General features: G+C 44.5%; 2 protein-coding genes and 2 pseudogenes across 8 annotated transcripts in view; 2 read left to right on the forward strand and 2 right to left on the reverse strand.

The window, feature by feature from the left end:
• Nucleotides 1-16,267, reverse strand: part of Kat2b (lysine acetyltransferase 2B) — a 101,955-nt gene that overhangs the window by 85,174 nt on the left and 514 nt on the right. The window lies entirely within an intron of this gene.
• On the forward strand, nucleotides 869-15,876 carry LOC106007713 (nucleoporin p54 pseudogene; annotated as a pseudogene).
• Nucleotides 14,021-14,146, reverse strand: LOC147826442 (U2 spliceosomal RNA; annotated as a pseudogene).
• Nucleotides 15,361-16,267, forward strand: part of Pp2d1 (protein phosphatase 2C like domain containing 1) — a 60,179-nt gene continuing 59,272 nt past the window's right edge. The window contains 1 exon segment of the mRNA XM_087182233.1: nucleotides 15,361-16,126. Coding sequence (XP_087038359.1) covers nucleotides 15,895-16,126 — 232 coding nt within the window. The 5' untranslated portion in view covers nucleotides 15,361-15,894.

The raw sequence follows: 16,267 nt of genomic DNA on the forward strand, positions 1-16,267 counted from the left end.
CTGGCTATGTATTCGTCAAAACTGACTGAACTAAAGAGCTGAATATTTCACTGTGGAAAAATTAAACTTTGGCAACCTGGCCACTGTTAATCTCCTCCAATCCAACTCCTACACTGGCCCCTCTGCCCACCTCACATAGCCACGCTGGTCTCCTGCCAGCCCTTTGACGAGTCAGGACTTTTCTGGCCCCAGAGTGAAGCCCCACTTGGCACCCCCTCTTCACTGTGTTGCCCCTCAGGCCTGGTGCCCTCTGCAGAGACCTTTCTGAGCAGATCGGAAGGAATCCCCAAGCACCCTCATTTAATCATGTTTTCATTCTCTGTGTGGCACTTGCCACATTCTGTTATTTTCTTGTTTACTGTCTGCTTCTGCTACAAGAAATCAAGCTCTGCAAGAGGAAGGACCCATCTGTCACCACATCCCAGTGTCTAAGTCAATGCCTGGCATCATTTGCTGAATGAAGAGAAATGCTGACTCATCACTATCTCCAATTCAGCGCTGAAGCCCGAGGCTCCGATGGGTACAGAAGCTCTCCCTAGTCACAGCCAAAAAGCGGTACTGCAAGACTACAACCCGCCCATGCTCTCAGCCACTGTGGTGGCCTCTCTCTCCCTTCAGCTTTGCTTTACTTGGCTTTACTCTGTTCACTCCCCCTGTCCTGAGTTCCTGGTGCTTTCTCTCTGCCTGCACTTGATCCTTGGTTATTCATTTTATTCTTCTTGTCCTCTGTATCTGTCTCCCCAGCAAGACAGGGAGGGCCTCTTGGTTTCTGCTTCCTTTGGCCCACGGAGCATGTCCTGCACCTCTGTGATCCCTGGGAGGTGAGGTGACTCAGACAGTGCTTCGGTATGTGCAACCCCTGGCTTACATGACTCACTTCGTCATTTCCAAGCCTGCTGACCTCGGCTTCCCTGGCATTCTGCCATCCAGTTTCAACACCAGCTTGTTAGAACTGACGAAAATGACCACTGCCACCGTTGGTCACGGTGATATCACTTGGGGCTCATCCTGGACCTCTGGAATCTCCTGCGACCAACACCACTGCAAGTCCCAGCTGCATGCAGTGAACCGGGACTGCACTGTGGACTTTAGTAGCCACAGCTCTGCACATCTGGCCCCAAGGTCACTGAAGAGATGACTCTAAGGCTGCTCCAGAGATTAGGTGTTGGGACATCCTAACAGATCATTAGAGACAGCATTCACACTTTGTTCCAAAATAAATGTATTTATCTCTTGATTTAAAAAAGAAGCTCAATCAGAAGAACAACTTAGTCTATTGCAGACTTAAATGGCCAACAAAATAAAAAAGTTAGAAAACAAACCTTTATATACAATTCACTAATACATAGTTTTAGAATATATGGCAAGACCTTTCTCTCACTTCATAGGTTTTAACTTAGTGGTCTCACAATATTCATGACAGCTTTGTGAAAATTCAGTTCTAATCTACAGAAAAGGGAGACAGATGGTGACTGAAAAAGTTCACATCATTCATTCAGAGAATTAAAATGCAGACCTAGGTTTTGTAGCAGAAGTCTAGGCAATCCAACATGTGATGCTTGTGGTCGGATCAGCCATGAGCCAACAAGAATTGCACAGCTGCTCTGCTGTAAACCACATGCCTAGTTTCTAAACCTCTCTGAGCATCAGTTTCTTCATCTGTAAAGCACAATTTCGGAGCTTTTTCAGCCTGTAGCTGCAGATACTCAGGAGGCTGAGGCAGGACTGCAAGTCAAGCCAGCCTGGGCAAGTCAGTGAGACCATGACACACAATAAAATATGAAAAGAGCTGGGGATGTAGGATGGGAACCCAAGTAGAGCATCAATACCGATACTGGGAAAACAAACAAGATTTCCTTTTTTTTTTTTTTTTTTTTTTTTTGTACCAGGGATCGAACTTAGGACCTTGCAGTTTCTAGGCAGGTGGCAGAACCGCTAAGCTAAATCCCTGGCCAAGATTTCCTTTTCTCTAACCTCACAGAGCCTCTAAATGTAAAATTATCCCTTTATTCCACAAATTATTTATTGTCTTCTACGTGCAAGGTGCAGTCCACTGGGATATCAAGCAAACTGAAGTCCCTATTTCATAGGACTTCTATTGTCATAAGAGAGATGGACAAGAAATTATTTTTAAAATATGTGATTTCCAAAAAAGAACAGAAGGGGAAAAAAATGGAAACAAAGCTTTTGTAAATGGGGAAGAGAAGAAGGGATGAGGGGAGGGGAGGGGAGGGGAAAGAGGAAAAAAGAATCGTCTTTTTGTACCAGTACATATTGTATACTTGTACCCAGGTACAAATTCCTTATGATGAATGCAATCAATATGTATGACAAACACAAATAAAAAATAAAGTTAAAAAATATGTTTTCCAAGTACTGCTAGGTACAGTAAAGGAAAAATTAAAAGGAAAATATAGCATGATAGGTGGGGTGCTGCTGTGTTAAGGATGAGGAGAGGGATTCGGAGCCTTCTCTGAGAAGCTGGTACTTGAGAACGGGTAAGAACATGGTTTGAGAAAAAGACACAAACAATCCTATGTAAACTACCTATGTAACTAAGTAATAACTTGTTTTGTTCTAAGAAGTTTGAATTGGAGCTACTGAACAGGAATCTTCTAAAGCAGCCCATAAAATTAAATGGTAAGTGAACAAATAAATGCCACTGGGTACATACATGTACATACACACACTGTAAATTCAAAATGAAAATCCCATTTGGTTAAACATAACTACAGAAGAGATTAATTTATAGGTGGATGATCCACATGATCTCATTAAATAATAAGCTCATCTTATATATTTAATACTAGCTTCCAGGGATGTGGCTGTTATGAAAAAACTGTGAGGAGCTGAGTAATCCATGCTTCTCACTGCCAATCCCAGGAGCAGGCAGAATATGGGGATGGGAGTTCTCCTTCCAACACCTCCATCCACCAGGCCACCATCAGAGGTGGCGCTGCCCGCTGGAGCTCTGCAGGCTGCTAGCCAGGCTTTCAGGAAACTGCCACCACTCCCAACACACATAGTTCTACAGAGTTTGCAGAATACCATGTGTAAGAATTCTAGGGCCAGGGATTTAGCTCAGTGGTTTCGCCACCTGTTGTGCAAGCGCAAGGACCCGAGTTTGATCCTCGGTACCAAAAAAAAAAGCAGAAATGGAGAATTCTATAGCCATCTTCCAGAACAAGAGAGGGCGACAGGAGGGCTTCACGTGATATTTACCATTTAGGACTGGCCACCACAGACTCCAGGAAGAAGGGACTGTGGGGCTTAACATTCCCCGTCTGTGACATCACAGCCGCTTCTCACCCATTCTGTTCCTCGCCAGCATCCATTTGGCAAGGAGCTGAGTGTGATGGTGTGAGGCCAAGGCAGGATTGCAAATTCCAGGCCAGCCGAGGCTACATTGCAACCTCAAGTCCAGCATTGGGAGACCTTGACTCAAAAAAGCCTCAAAAACATTTGCTTGAAGAAGCATACCTTGATTTCCTGTCCCTATTCCTGCCCTCATGCATTCTTTCTGTATACCTGAATATCAAATTCCTACCCTTTTTTTCCCCTGCCTTTTCTTTCAAAGGCCTAATTAAATTCATTCTATGAAGGGGTCCACATACCCTGACTTCATCGTCAAAATAGCTGGGAATTTTTCACTTGTTAATTTGAAAACATGGGACTTTAGAAACTACTGCTACACAAAACATGGATGCATCTCACAAAGTACTGAGGGAGAGAAACCAGCCACGATGTGTTCACACCATATGATTCCACTTATGTGAAGCTTAAGAACAGACAAAACTAGTCTCTGGTAATAGAATATGGGTTAGTACGGGTAGAAAATGTCCTATAGCTTTAACTGGGCGGCAGCCATACAGATATACACATATGTAAAAAATTCCTTGAGCTGTTAACACATGATTTGAGCACTTTAATGTATGTATAATAAACTTAAGATATTTTTTAATGATTTTCCTTTGGATTGTGCTGAAATACTGCTGTATGTACAGTTTTATAGAGAGCTGTTTAGGGACCTCTAAAGTTTCAGGGGGTCAATTTCTTACCCTCCTGACACATTTGGCACTGTCTATAGCCTGAGTGGGTAATCTCTTTCATCTTCCCTCCACAGGGATTCTACTGCGCCAGCACAGTCATCAGTCTTGACTGTCAGCTTTAAAATTAAAATCAAGGGCATGCTTATGTCTGTCCTGGGCCACTAATAAAAACACTTATTTTGTTTACTTTATGGCCTGCACGTATCAATGGACTCGGAAACCATTTGAACATACCTCTTAATGGGAGTACAATAAATGTCAACTGAAAGCGGACCACCTAAAACAAATGAAATCCTCTCCAGCAGCCATTTGAAAAAACAGCAATCTCCTGCACTCCAGGAGAAAGCTTTGGAAAGGGAGTATGCTGGGCCAGTACCTTCCTAAGCAACCCCTGGAGCTTTCAGAAGTCACTTCATTAACCTCTTTGGGTGTCAGTTCCCTGCTAGTAAAATGACCTGTCTTACCTTCCACTTACTCTGGGGGAGGAGGAATCAAATAATGTGAGACATAACACTTCAGTGAAACATAAACTGCTGGTATCAATAGAACCTGTTTGCTTGTTTGTTTATGACAGAGTCTCCCTGTGCACATGCAGCTCACGCTGGCCTCAAAGTCATGACTGCCCTGCCTCAGACCCCTGGGTGCCAAGATTAGTGTGCCAGTAACCCTGGTATCAATGAAACATTTCTAAAAATAACATGGATCAGGTGGAATGCTTCTGTTTCAAAATCTTTCACATATGATAAACTAAACTATTTAATCTTCAAAATAAGTCAGTGTGGTGGGGCATGGTGGCGTTTGCCTGTAATCCCAGCACTCGGGAGGCTGAGGCAGGAGGAGCACTGGAGTTGAGACCATCCTGGGCTAAATAATGAATTCAAAGCCAGCCTGAAGTACATAGTGAGACCCGGTCTCAAAAAAAAGAGTAAGTGTGGTGGCTCCCTGACTCCACTTCCCCAAGGAGGTAACTGCAGGAAGGCAGCTGAGTGGCTGCAAGAGGGTGCCCACAGAGAGAGTGGGAGAGGAGCTCTGGGTGCTCCCAGTGGTGCGCAGGCAGCCAGCAGGCCTATTATTCCGATTCCTGTTTGAACAAGATCGGCACCATGGGGCTCCCAGAATAAGGAACTGTTAACAATTCTTCCTAAACAGCTGCCTTTCTCTCAAGAGTTGACTGACAAGCCACCAGGTCTTGGAAGTTCAAATGGCACTGGCACTGCGGTGAGTCTTCAGATCTTTCACGAGAAACACATATGCCCCCGTTCTAAGTCTGTCCCTCACCACATCCTAGGCAAGTCAGATCCTGCGGATTTACCTGAAAATCACAGAATTAAATCTGGCTGGGTCGGGGATTTAGCTTAGTGGTGCCAAGCCTGCCTTGCAGGCGCAAAGTCCTGAGTTTGATCGCTGGTATCACAAAAAAAAAAGAATTAAGTCTGGCCAATGTGGATCGTCAACTGGGTTCAAGTCTTCCAGATGGCTGAAAAAGAAAAAAAGACCAAAAAAAGGGCCGGGGATTTACCTCAGTGGTTTCACCACCTGCTGCGCAAGCGCAAGGACCTGAGTTCGATCCCCGGTATCAAAAAAAAAAAAAACAAAAGAGCCAGGTGGGGTTGCACAAGCCCGTAATCCCAACACTGGGGAGGCTGAGGCAGGAGGACTGCTGCAATTTTAAACCCAGCCTGGGCTACAGAGTGAGTTCAAGGCCAGCCTGAACTAGGTAGCAAGACCCTGTCTCAAAAAACCAAAAAAAACAAGGAAAAAGACCTTCACCAGTGCCACATCACAAATTACACAGAATCTAAAACAAAGCTGTCGTCAGCAGATTTTGTTGTTTTGCCCTGTAAACTACTTTTTTCTATTACATAAAACTACAAATTGCAATCTGACGATTTTGCAGGCCTGAATCTCCTTGTTCCCTGAAAATTTATGAGGATGCAGAATTAAATGTGGTCAGCTCTCTTTCGGGCCTTCTGTATCATACCTGCCAGGTGAAAGTTTTGGTGTGTGTTTTGGGCTAATACTGTCTTTTAGAGAAGTCATCACATAAGAAATAACTACGCTGTGTGTTTATGTGGCTAAAATACTGATTTTGTTTTTAAAAATACTGATTTTTTAAAAAACAATTTACGTCTAACTTTTGTTTTCTATCTTGCTGTAACACTATTTGAAGAGTTTCCAAAAAAGACAATTTTGATTTGGTTTCTATTTGTAAACCACCAATCAATCAAAAATATCAGCTTAAAAGTTGACAAAGCAAGGGATTAGGGATGCAGCTCAATGACAGAGTGCTTTGCCTAATTTGCCCTGGCCTCTAGGTTCAATTCCCAGCAAAGAAACAGAAAAAAGCTGGCAGGAAGAAGCATTTCAGTGGAATGGAAGAACTGTAAAACCTGATTGTGGTGATGCAACAACTGTATACATTTACCTAAGGGCATCTGACTGCAGCTGCACAGTAGGTGAGTTTTGGGACCTATAAATTATACTGCAACAAAACTTTTAAAATGTGCCCATGATTCACAAAGTGAGTTTTTTTTCAGATTTCAAGTGTTACTCCAATTAACATTAGAAGCATTGATTTTTTTCCTAGGCTGCAAAAATGTTCATGATATTATCGGATAATACAATTTTCCTCCAAGCAGAGTTTCTCAACTTCTGCACTACTGACATTTGGGTCAGGTAATTCTACACAGTGCCTTGAGGGGTTCTTAGCAACATCTCTGGCCTCTACTCACAGTTACCAGTACCACTCCCTCCTCCTGACTGTAAGGACCATAAACGTCTCCAAACTTTGACAAATACTCTCTGTTGCTTGTTCATGGATGAGAAGTACTGCTCTACATACTGAGAGTTGGGGGAAAAAAGTGGCACACACCTGTAATCCCAGGAATTCAGCAATCTGAAGAGGAGGATTCCAAGTTCAAGACTAGCCTAGAGCCGGGGATTTAGCTCAGTGGTTCCGCTGGTCCCAAGTTTGATCCCCAGTACCAAAAAAAAAAAAAAAAAAAAGACTAGCCTGGGCAACCTAGGGAGACCCTGCTTCAAATTTTTTTAAAAAAGTAAAAAGGGCTGGGGATGTAGCTGAATGTTCCCTGATTTTAATTCCCAGCAAGGGGTAGGGCAGGGCAAGTTGCCCATGCCCACTGGAGGGGTGATTGTCAAATACAGATGATCGACCTCAGCAGTTTGCACCAGCTAGCAGGCTTGTTCTAGTGTCCAGGAGCCTTCAGCCAAAGGGGAACACCTTTTCTCTTTATCGTAATACCTCTGCCTCCACTCTGCACTCTACGATCAGTGCTATTTTTAGATTACAAACCACTATTTTTTTAATGAAGACTGATTTGAGCAGGGTGCAGTGGCAAATGCCTGTCCTCCCAGCCCTCCAGGAGGCTGAGGATTGAGGATCACACACAAGTTTGAGCCCAGCTTGGGCAACTTAACGAAACCCTATCTCAAAATAAAAAAATAAAAAAGGACTGGAGATCCAGCCCAGTGCGAAGACCCTGTGTTCAATCTCCAGAACCCGCCTATATGACTGGTTTTAGAGTCCTGTGCCCCCCTCACTGTGTAAATATGACACTCAGCCCAGAGTCTAAGCAAGTAGATCCTCCATGAATGCTTCGTGGCTGCTGACTGATAAAAGTAAAGCAGCAAATGTTACTATATTGTATACCTTAAATGTAACAATGAAATTAATTTTTTTTTTAAAAAGTAAAGCAGAAGACAAATCAGTGTAACACAATTAACCCTACATCTTTATGTGCTAGAAACTTCAAGGGCCTTTTCTCTTTTAACCAAGGCTGAAGCTATAGTCCCCATTTTACAGATGCAGTAATTGAGGCTCACAGAAAAATTAAGTGACTTGTGCCCAAGACTACACAAATGGAATTCAAGACTGAGTTCCACATTGTATTTCTCTGAAAATAAGATGGAGTCTTACATTAATCTTTGCTCCAAAAAATGCAATAGGGTTTATTTTCGGGGAGGGGATGTCTTATTTTTTCATGTACAACAATCTACATTTATTCATACACAAAAATCTACATTTATTCATATATAAAAATCTACATTTATTCAAACAGTCTTGTCATCTTCTAGAACATCGTCATAATTCCCCAACCTTGAATCCCAGCCTGAATTTCTTGCGATTCCATTTCCTGTAGAACCACTGGCCCCAATATCTCATCGAGCTGTCCTTAAATGAGCACTTCAGAGCTGGGGATTTAGCTCAGTGGTTCCACCACCTGCCTCGCAAGGACAAGGACTGGAGTTCGATACCCGGTGCCAAAATAAAAAAACTTTAAAAAACCAACCTTAAATGAGCACTTCTTGTCCATGTAGCCTGATCATCAACACAGCTGTCAGTGACTTTATCCCAATAAATTCTTCACCCAAGTCACAGCCTCTTGAAAGCTAGGCTTCACAAAGTTTCCACTAAATCAAGTGTTAATTGAAGATTTATGAGACAGGAGAGGGAACAAAAATGATGACAGTTAAGAATGATGGTCCAAGGGCCGGGGATTTAGCTCAGTGGTTTCACCGCCTGCTGCGCAAGCCCAAGGACCCAAGTTTGATCCCCTGTACCAAAAAATAAATAAATAAATAAATAAATAAAATAAAATAAATTAAAGAATGATGGTCCACAGTGGAATAGATTAGAAGATGCAGAAGCAACTCCAGACACACTCAGCCACCTCACCTTCGACAAAGGAGCCAAACACCCTCACTGGAGGAAAGATACCCTCTTTAATAAATGGTGCCGGAAAAATTAGGTTTCAACTTGCCAAAGATTAAAACTAGACCTATATCTCTCACCATTCACTAAACTAAAATCAAAATGGATTAAAGATCTAAATATCAAAACAGAAACACTAAACCGGCTGGAACAGAGGTTAGGTAGAACTCGTGAAGCCATTGGTATAGGGAAAGATTTTATGCACAAAACCTCAGTTGCCTGTGAACTAGCACAAACAATCAACAAGTGGGATCTCATCTTACTAAAAAGCTTCTGCACAGCAAGAGAAACCACCAGCAGTGTGAAGAGACAACCCACAATGTGGGAAAAAACTTTCACCAGCGTTCCCTCAGACCAAGGTCTACTATCTAGAATATGTAAAGAACTTTAAAAAATCAGACCCCTCAAATTCAAAGACCCAGTTCAAAAATGGGCATCTGAAATGAACAGACATTTCTCAGACAAAGAAGTAGAAATAGCAAATAAACATATGAAAAAATGTTCAACATCACTGGTCATTTGAGAGATGCAAATGAAAACAACACTGAGATTCCACCTCACCCCAGAAAGAATGGCTGCTATCATGAAATCAACCAATAACAAATGCTGGTGGGGCTGTGATGAAAAAGGAACCCTGCTCCACTGCTGGTGGGAGTGTAGACTGGTGCAACCACTGTGGAAATCAGTATGGAGATACCTCAAAGAACTAGGATTATAGGTCCCATTTGACCCAGCTATTCCCCTGCTGCGTATCTTCCCCAAAGAATTAAAAGAATCATACCACAGCGACATAATGTGCACCCCTGTTCATAGCAGCACAGTTTGTAATAGCTAAAACTTGGAAACAGCCCAACTGCCCATCAACTGGAAAGTGAATAAAAAATGTGCTTTTTTTTAAAAAAAGGAGTACTACTCAGCCATAAAGAATGAGAAATTAGAGACATTTATAGCTAAATGGATGCACATTGAGACGATACTCTTAAGTGAAATAAATAGGACAGACATATGTAAATACCGAATAGTTTCTCTGGTATGAGAAACTGAAAGTGTAAATAAGGATCAAAAGGCATAACAGATATTGTGAAAGAGAAAGAAAAGGTCCAAAGGGGAAGGGGAAGTAGGAGAGGTTGGGGAAAGGAAAGGGAATGGAATTAATATGAGAAAAGGAAAAACTGGAAACAAAGCTTTGTAAATAGGGAAGGGTGGAGGGGTTGAAGGGAGGACAGGGGAATGGGGGAAAAAATAAGAACCAAGATATATTATGTAAAGAAACAAATTTCCAATGATGAATGTCATTATATGGTATACCTAAAATGTGCCAACAAAATTAATTAAAAAAAAGAATGATGGTCCACAGAAAGGCAACAAAAAATTGCGGGCACCAAAATTCAGAAAATGTTTATTTCCCACAAGTGCAGTCCTTTACGATACATGATGTACTGCATTATGAAGATTCATATTAGACACAACTATGTCCATTTATCACCAAGCACGCATATTATTTATGCACTGAGTCTGTACTTCGGTCATTCAGCAACAAGTCTCAAGTTTCATAGCTGTTTACTTCTTTTCTAAAGCCACTTGCTTGCATATTTATGAAAACCTAATTATAATTTAAATTATCATTTAAGTATTAATGTCAATATTCATTTTTATTCAATTACATATTAATATTATTATTTTATAATTCAGTATGGCTATTGTAGTTGCATCAGATATACTAAATGTGTCCATCTGGCTGACAATCTTAACTGGGACTTACTTTGAGGGTAGGCTTGTATTATGAGCATCCTGGAAAAAAATCATGCTAGGGCTTTTTAAAATTATTATTAGGTCTTATTTTCAGGAAAATGTAGTAAACTGCCCTGGCTGGGCTTGAACTTACAATCCTCCTGCCTCAGCCTGGGATTACAGGCATGCACTACCACACATAGCTGCCTATTCCTTTCAGAAAGACCAGTCAATGGATTTTGCTTTTTAAATTAGCAGACAAGTTACAAGAAAGTTTGGATTTGGGCTACTCATCCAATCATCTGAGTTTTTTTATAACATTAAAAAGCAGCTAGACTCTGAACTCTGGCAAGCTGAGGCAGGAGGATTGCCATAAGTTTAAGGAGAGCCTAGGCTACATGGTGAGTTCAAGGCCAGCCTGGGGAAAAAAAAAAGAGAAATTTAGTACCTGATACCATCACCTGTGGTATACCTAGCGATGGCCTATGTGAAAAATCTCCTTCAGTGAGGAACAGTGGTGTGTCCCTGCAGTCCCAGCACTCGGGAAGCAGGAAGACACGAGCTCAGGGGTTTGAGATCAGCCTAGGCAAGACAGTGAGAATCTGTCTTAAAAAGAAAAACCCTCCACCCAATACCAAGCAACAGCCAAGCTAAAACGCCACAACTGCTAGCTATCCTAAGAGCTAATCATTTCCTCCATTTCTCTCCCCTCGTTCACTCACTCAGTCAATAACCACATCACACAGCATCTACTCAGAGATCCCAGGCACACAGCAACATTCAGTACTGAAGCAACACTTCATTACCGGTCACAACCAGAATCATCAGGGATGAAGAGAACAGAGCAGCTTGGGCAATTTCTAATGGGAAGGCTGGCCAGGAGGGTGAAGAGCACACAAGGGATCTGAGAGCTACAGAAAGAACTGGGAGCTCATTTTGGGATATTTATTTAGGTGTTGCTCGGTTGGTTGGTATTTCTGGTTTTTTGTGTATTGGAAATGGAATACCCTAGGGGTCCTTGTGCATGACTAGCTAAGCAAAAGCTCTACCACTGAGCTCCCCCCTAGCCCCAGGAGTTAATTTTAATGTGGAACAAAAGAACTTTCCATCCCAGGGAACAATATGTGCAAAAGTCCTGAGGTAGAAAGGAACCACTGAAAAAAGGCCAAAGGTAAGAGCGGCCAGTCGCCGAGCCAAGCCGAACTACACTGGGCCCATGGACCCCAGCAATGAGAAACTATTAGATCTGCAGTTTTAAGATGACTTGGGCTCTGTCACATTTAGGCAAAGTGACTCTCTGAAGCAATTCCTGCCAGGACACAGTTCAAAGAACCTTACCCTGGATCCTGCAAAACAAGTTTGTTTTTCTTTCTTTCTTTCTTCTTTTTTTCCCCTCTGGGGCGTGGCAGTCCACCCTGGCTATGAGCTACCTCCCTTCTGTTTCTGTTTTGTGGATACAGTTTAAAGGCCAGAACTTTTATCAGGCCTGGGCCTGCTCTTCTTTCACTAGCTCCCAGGGAACTACCTCATCTCTTCCCAGGCCCACCCCCTTCTAGAGTCTCTCAAGGGTTACTTTTTCCCCCTTGGTGGTGCTAGGGGTGGAATTTAGGGCCTTGGGGAAGTTAGGTAAGTGCTCCACTACAGTCACACCCTCCCCCTCACTCGAAAAATCTCCTCTCCAACTTGCCAAGTGGCCTGTGGCAAAGGGGAAGCAATCCATCCTTCTGGGCTTGCTTACATGGCGTGCAGAGAAAACCCAGAAAGACCCGAAGACTGCTCTCATGGCGCTGTCATACCCATTCAATCCTAGTTTTAAAAAACATTCTTGAGCGCAGCGAGCATCGCCTCAAGGGAGCAGTCAGTGCTTTGGTTCCCTGCTCCTAAGACAAGGCCTTCAGTTTGGGACTCCCTCAGGCACGGCGGCAGCCACTGCAGTACCCGCAGGTGGGTTTGGAGGATTTGGGACGTCCACAGCTGCAAGTTCTGCATCCAGCTTTCTGCCACAGCTCACACAGGCACTACTGGACTCTTTGGTGGTACTCAGAACAAAGGTTTTGGATTTGGTACCAGTTTTGGCACAACAACGGGAACTAGTGCTGGTTTAGGTACTGGTTTGGGAAATGGACTGGGATTTGGAGGATTTAATACACAGCAGCAACAATCGACATTAGGTGGTCTCTTCAGTCAGCCTATGCAAGCTGCTACCCAGTCCAGCCAGCTGGTAAATACTGCGAGTGCTCTTTCTGCTCCAACACTACGGGGAGATGAGAGAGATGCTATTTTAGCAAAATGGAATCAACTGCAGGCTTTCTGGGGAACAGGAAAGGGATATTTCAACAATAATATTCCACCAGTGGAATTCACACAAGAAAATCCTTTTTGCAGGTTTAAGACTGTAGGTTCTAGTTGTATGCCCAATAATAAAGATGAAGATGGGCTAGTGGTTTCAGTTTTCAACAAAAAAGAAACAGATATTCAAAGCCAGCAACAGCAGTTGGTAGAGTCATTGCATAAAATTTTGGGAGGAAATCAGACCCTTGCTGTGAATGTAGAGGGTATTATTAAAACATTGCCAGATGATCAGACAGAAGTTGCCATTTACGTTGCTGAGCGTTCTCCAAGCAGTACCTCGAGAAGAGTTCCAGATACAACACTGAATACCCACTGTGAACAAGCCAATACAAAACACAACTACAGCAACCCTTTTTACAACCCGAACAGAACTTCCTCCTGCACAGATCAGACAGCTTTTACACAGTCCTCCCCCTGGTGTCGATCCTGTTATTTGGGAACAAGCCAAGGTGGATAACCCAGATTCTGAAAAGTTGATTCCTGTACCCATGGTGGGTTTTAAAGAACTTCTCCGAAGGCTGAAAGTTCAAGATAACATGACTAAGAAGCATCAGACCAGATTAGATATCATATCTGAAGATATTAGTGAGCTACAAAAGAATCAAACTGCAAGTACGGCCAACATTGCACAAAACAGGAGGAAACCCATGGATCTTTTCCATAGAACCATACAGGTCCTAATCAAACAGGAAATTCAAAGGAAGACTGGTTATGCCATCCAAGCTGATGGAGAGCAGTTGCAGGTTCAGATAGGTACAATTCAGTCTGAACTAAATGCATCTACTCAGTTCAAGGGCTGACTAAACAAACTCATGTCCCAAATCAGGATGCAGAACCATTTTGGAGCAGTCAGATCCGAAGAAAGATATTACGGAGATGCAGATCTGTTATTCGAAATCGAGCAGCATTTGAAACAACAGGAAGGCCTTAGCCACTTGATTAGCATTACAAAAGATGATCTAGAAGATACAAAGTCGGTAGAACTTGGATTGAATGAAACCATCCACATCAGAGGCAGTGTCTTTAGTTCACAGTTCACAAACTTGTGTTAGAAGTTTGTGAAACGTATTCTCTTACTGTATCAGGCCTTCCTTAAGAATGAAACTGACCACATGGAGAGAAAAAAAAGAAAACAATCCTCTCCTGGCTTCAATTTTTGAGATTACTGACATATTATTCTTCACTAAATCTGAAATAAACTAGTTACCTCACATTCCTTCAAAAATAACCTCCAAAAAATTGACATCTACACTTGATCTTAGCCAAAAGGCCGAGAAGCGATAAAAAATTGGCATCTAAAAAGCTATATATACTTTAAAAGAGGGAAGTAACTAATTAACATTTTTACAACAGCATTTCTTAAACATCACAGTAATTCTCCATTCTGCTTTCTATGGCAAGTAAATATGAAATACAAACTTTGCATATAACAAGCTGTATAAAAGGCTGAAGATTTGAGATTCAGAGCGTAAGTGGACATCGGTTTTTATATATGTGAATTCAACTTGGAAGGAGTAAAGAAAACCCAAAAGTAAAAAAATAAATAAAAAACAAAATTCTAAGATAATGTCACTCCCTGGGCTAGGATTCCTGAATTCTCCAGGGCCCCCTCAGCCACACACACCCTTCCCCCAAACCCGGACGGGGAATAGAGGGCGGTCGGGTTGGCGGGGCTCCAGCCTTTCGGTTTCTCCACGAGCAGAAGCTTCACCCCACCCACCCTGCCCAGCTGAGCCTTACAGCCAAAGACACTTCCTCCAGTAAGTCCTTCCCACTCCTTCCGCTCCGCCCAGGAGCTGCTCTGCGAGGGATCCTCACCGCGCTCCAAGGAAGCTCTGAATTTCACTGTACTTGGATCACTAGCTTCCTTCCTCCCTTGGACCTCTACGCATCCATGTAGGCAAGCACAGATGCACGCACGCACACACACAGTGACTACGCCAGGACACAGGTCCTGGACATCACAGGCCCAGCCCACAGCACAATAAATACATTTAAAAATTAATCCTAGGAATGAGAAACAGTGAGCTGCCACGGTTCCTGCACAGGCCCACTGTGGCTGCAAAGCGCCAAGCCCATCAAGTAACTGAACTTGCCCTTGACCTTGCGCAGGTCTGCCTTCTGCCTATACCCTCGAGGTCTTCTTTTCTTTCACCTGACATCCTTCAAAGCCAACTCCTGGCCTTGGACTTCTCCTAGAAGTCCACTCCCCCTTCATATCTCCGAACTCTTTCTGCAGAAAAACCAGCCATGTGGCAGCGTTCTTACTTCAGAATTCTCACTTTTCCCGCTGGATTCAAAGGGGCCTCGGAACTTGCTGTTCAGGTCTGCACCGAGGTCACGCTAGGTGCAACGTGTTTTGTGAACCTGCACCGCGCTGCCAGGGAATTTATTACAGAAGTAGATTCCCCGCCTCGCCCCGCAACCTGCTGATTTGGAGTCAGCCTTTCAACCGGCTCCGCAGGTGACTCGTGTGCACCTTAAAGTTTGAGAGGCGCTGGTCTCGATTCCGTGAGCTTTCAACAAATATTTTGGGAACACAAGTCGGCGCTCGGTATAAACACAACGCCGCGGTGGGGGAGAGGGAGGCACAGGCCTTCCGGGGCCTTCAGGAGTCCTGCAATACTGAACTCAGCATCACCAGGGAGAGCTGTTCCGAGGCTCAGTAACCGCCACACCAGCATTCCGGGAACTTGACCCGGTTTGCGGCGGGCGGGGAGGCGCGGAGGTGTGCCGTGGGCGCTGACGAGGCCGAGTCCCGCCCCTCGGCTGTCACCCTGTCAAAACAAAGCCGCCGCTGACAGCGCGGGGCCAGCGGCCGCGGCCTCGCCGTGCTCGCAGCGTCCGGAGCTGCGGCTCAGGGCCACCGCCGCCTGGGGCGGGCGCGCAGGGAGGCCGGGCGCGCAGGGAGGCCAGGAGCGCGCCCTCAAACAGCGAGAGCCGCCCGCCCGCCGGGCCGTCACCTTGCCAAGCCCTGTTTACACCGCGCAGCTGGGACGGCGCTTTAACTAAACAAGTAACAACGCAATAATGAAGGGGCTGTCGCCGCACGCCGAGGCCGCCCGGCGCCACGAGACCCTGGCCTCGGGCTCTGCCCACCCACCCACCGCGCGCGTTCCTCCCCTGCCTTCCCAACGCGCCCGGAGCCCGGGACTGCTCTCCGCCCTCGCTCCTCGAACCCAGCTCCTCCCCGTGGGCCAGGGGGCAGGTCTATCGCAAAGGGGGCCGCTCAGATCCCCAAGGAAATGTCTCCCGGACCCAGGTTAGTCCGCCACACCAGACACAGTCCCATTCCCGGGAAAGTGCCTCCGGCGAACTCCTACAGAGCAACAAAGTCCAGAGTAGCCTGGGACCCCGGAGGCCGAGGTTAATCCTTCCAAGGGGGCGGGACGAAGGGCTCTGG

Source organism: Heterocephalus glaber, unplaced genomic scaffold (genome assembly GCF_053883595.1).
Source record: "Heterocephalus glaber isolate CG9 unplaced genomic scaffold, H.glaber_assembly_v1.0 deba00001472, whole genome shotgun sequence".
In the NCBI taxonomy this organism is placed as follows: Eukaryota; Metazoa; Chordata; class Mammalia; order Rodentia; family Bathyergidae; genus Heterocephalus; species Heterocephalus glaber.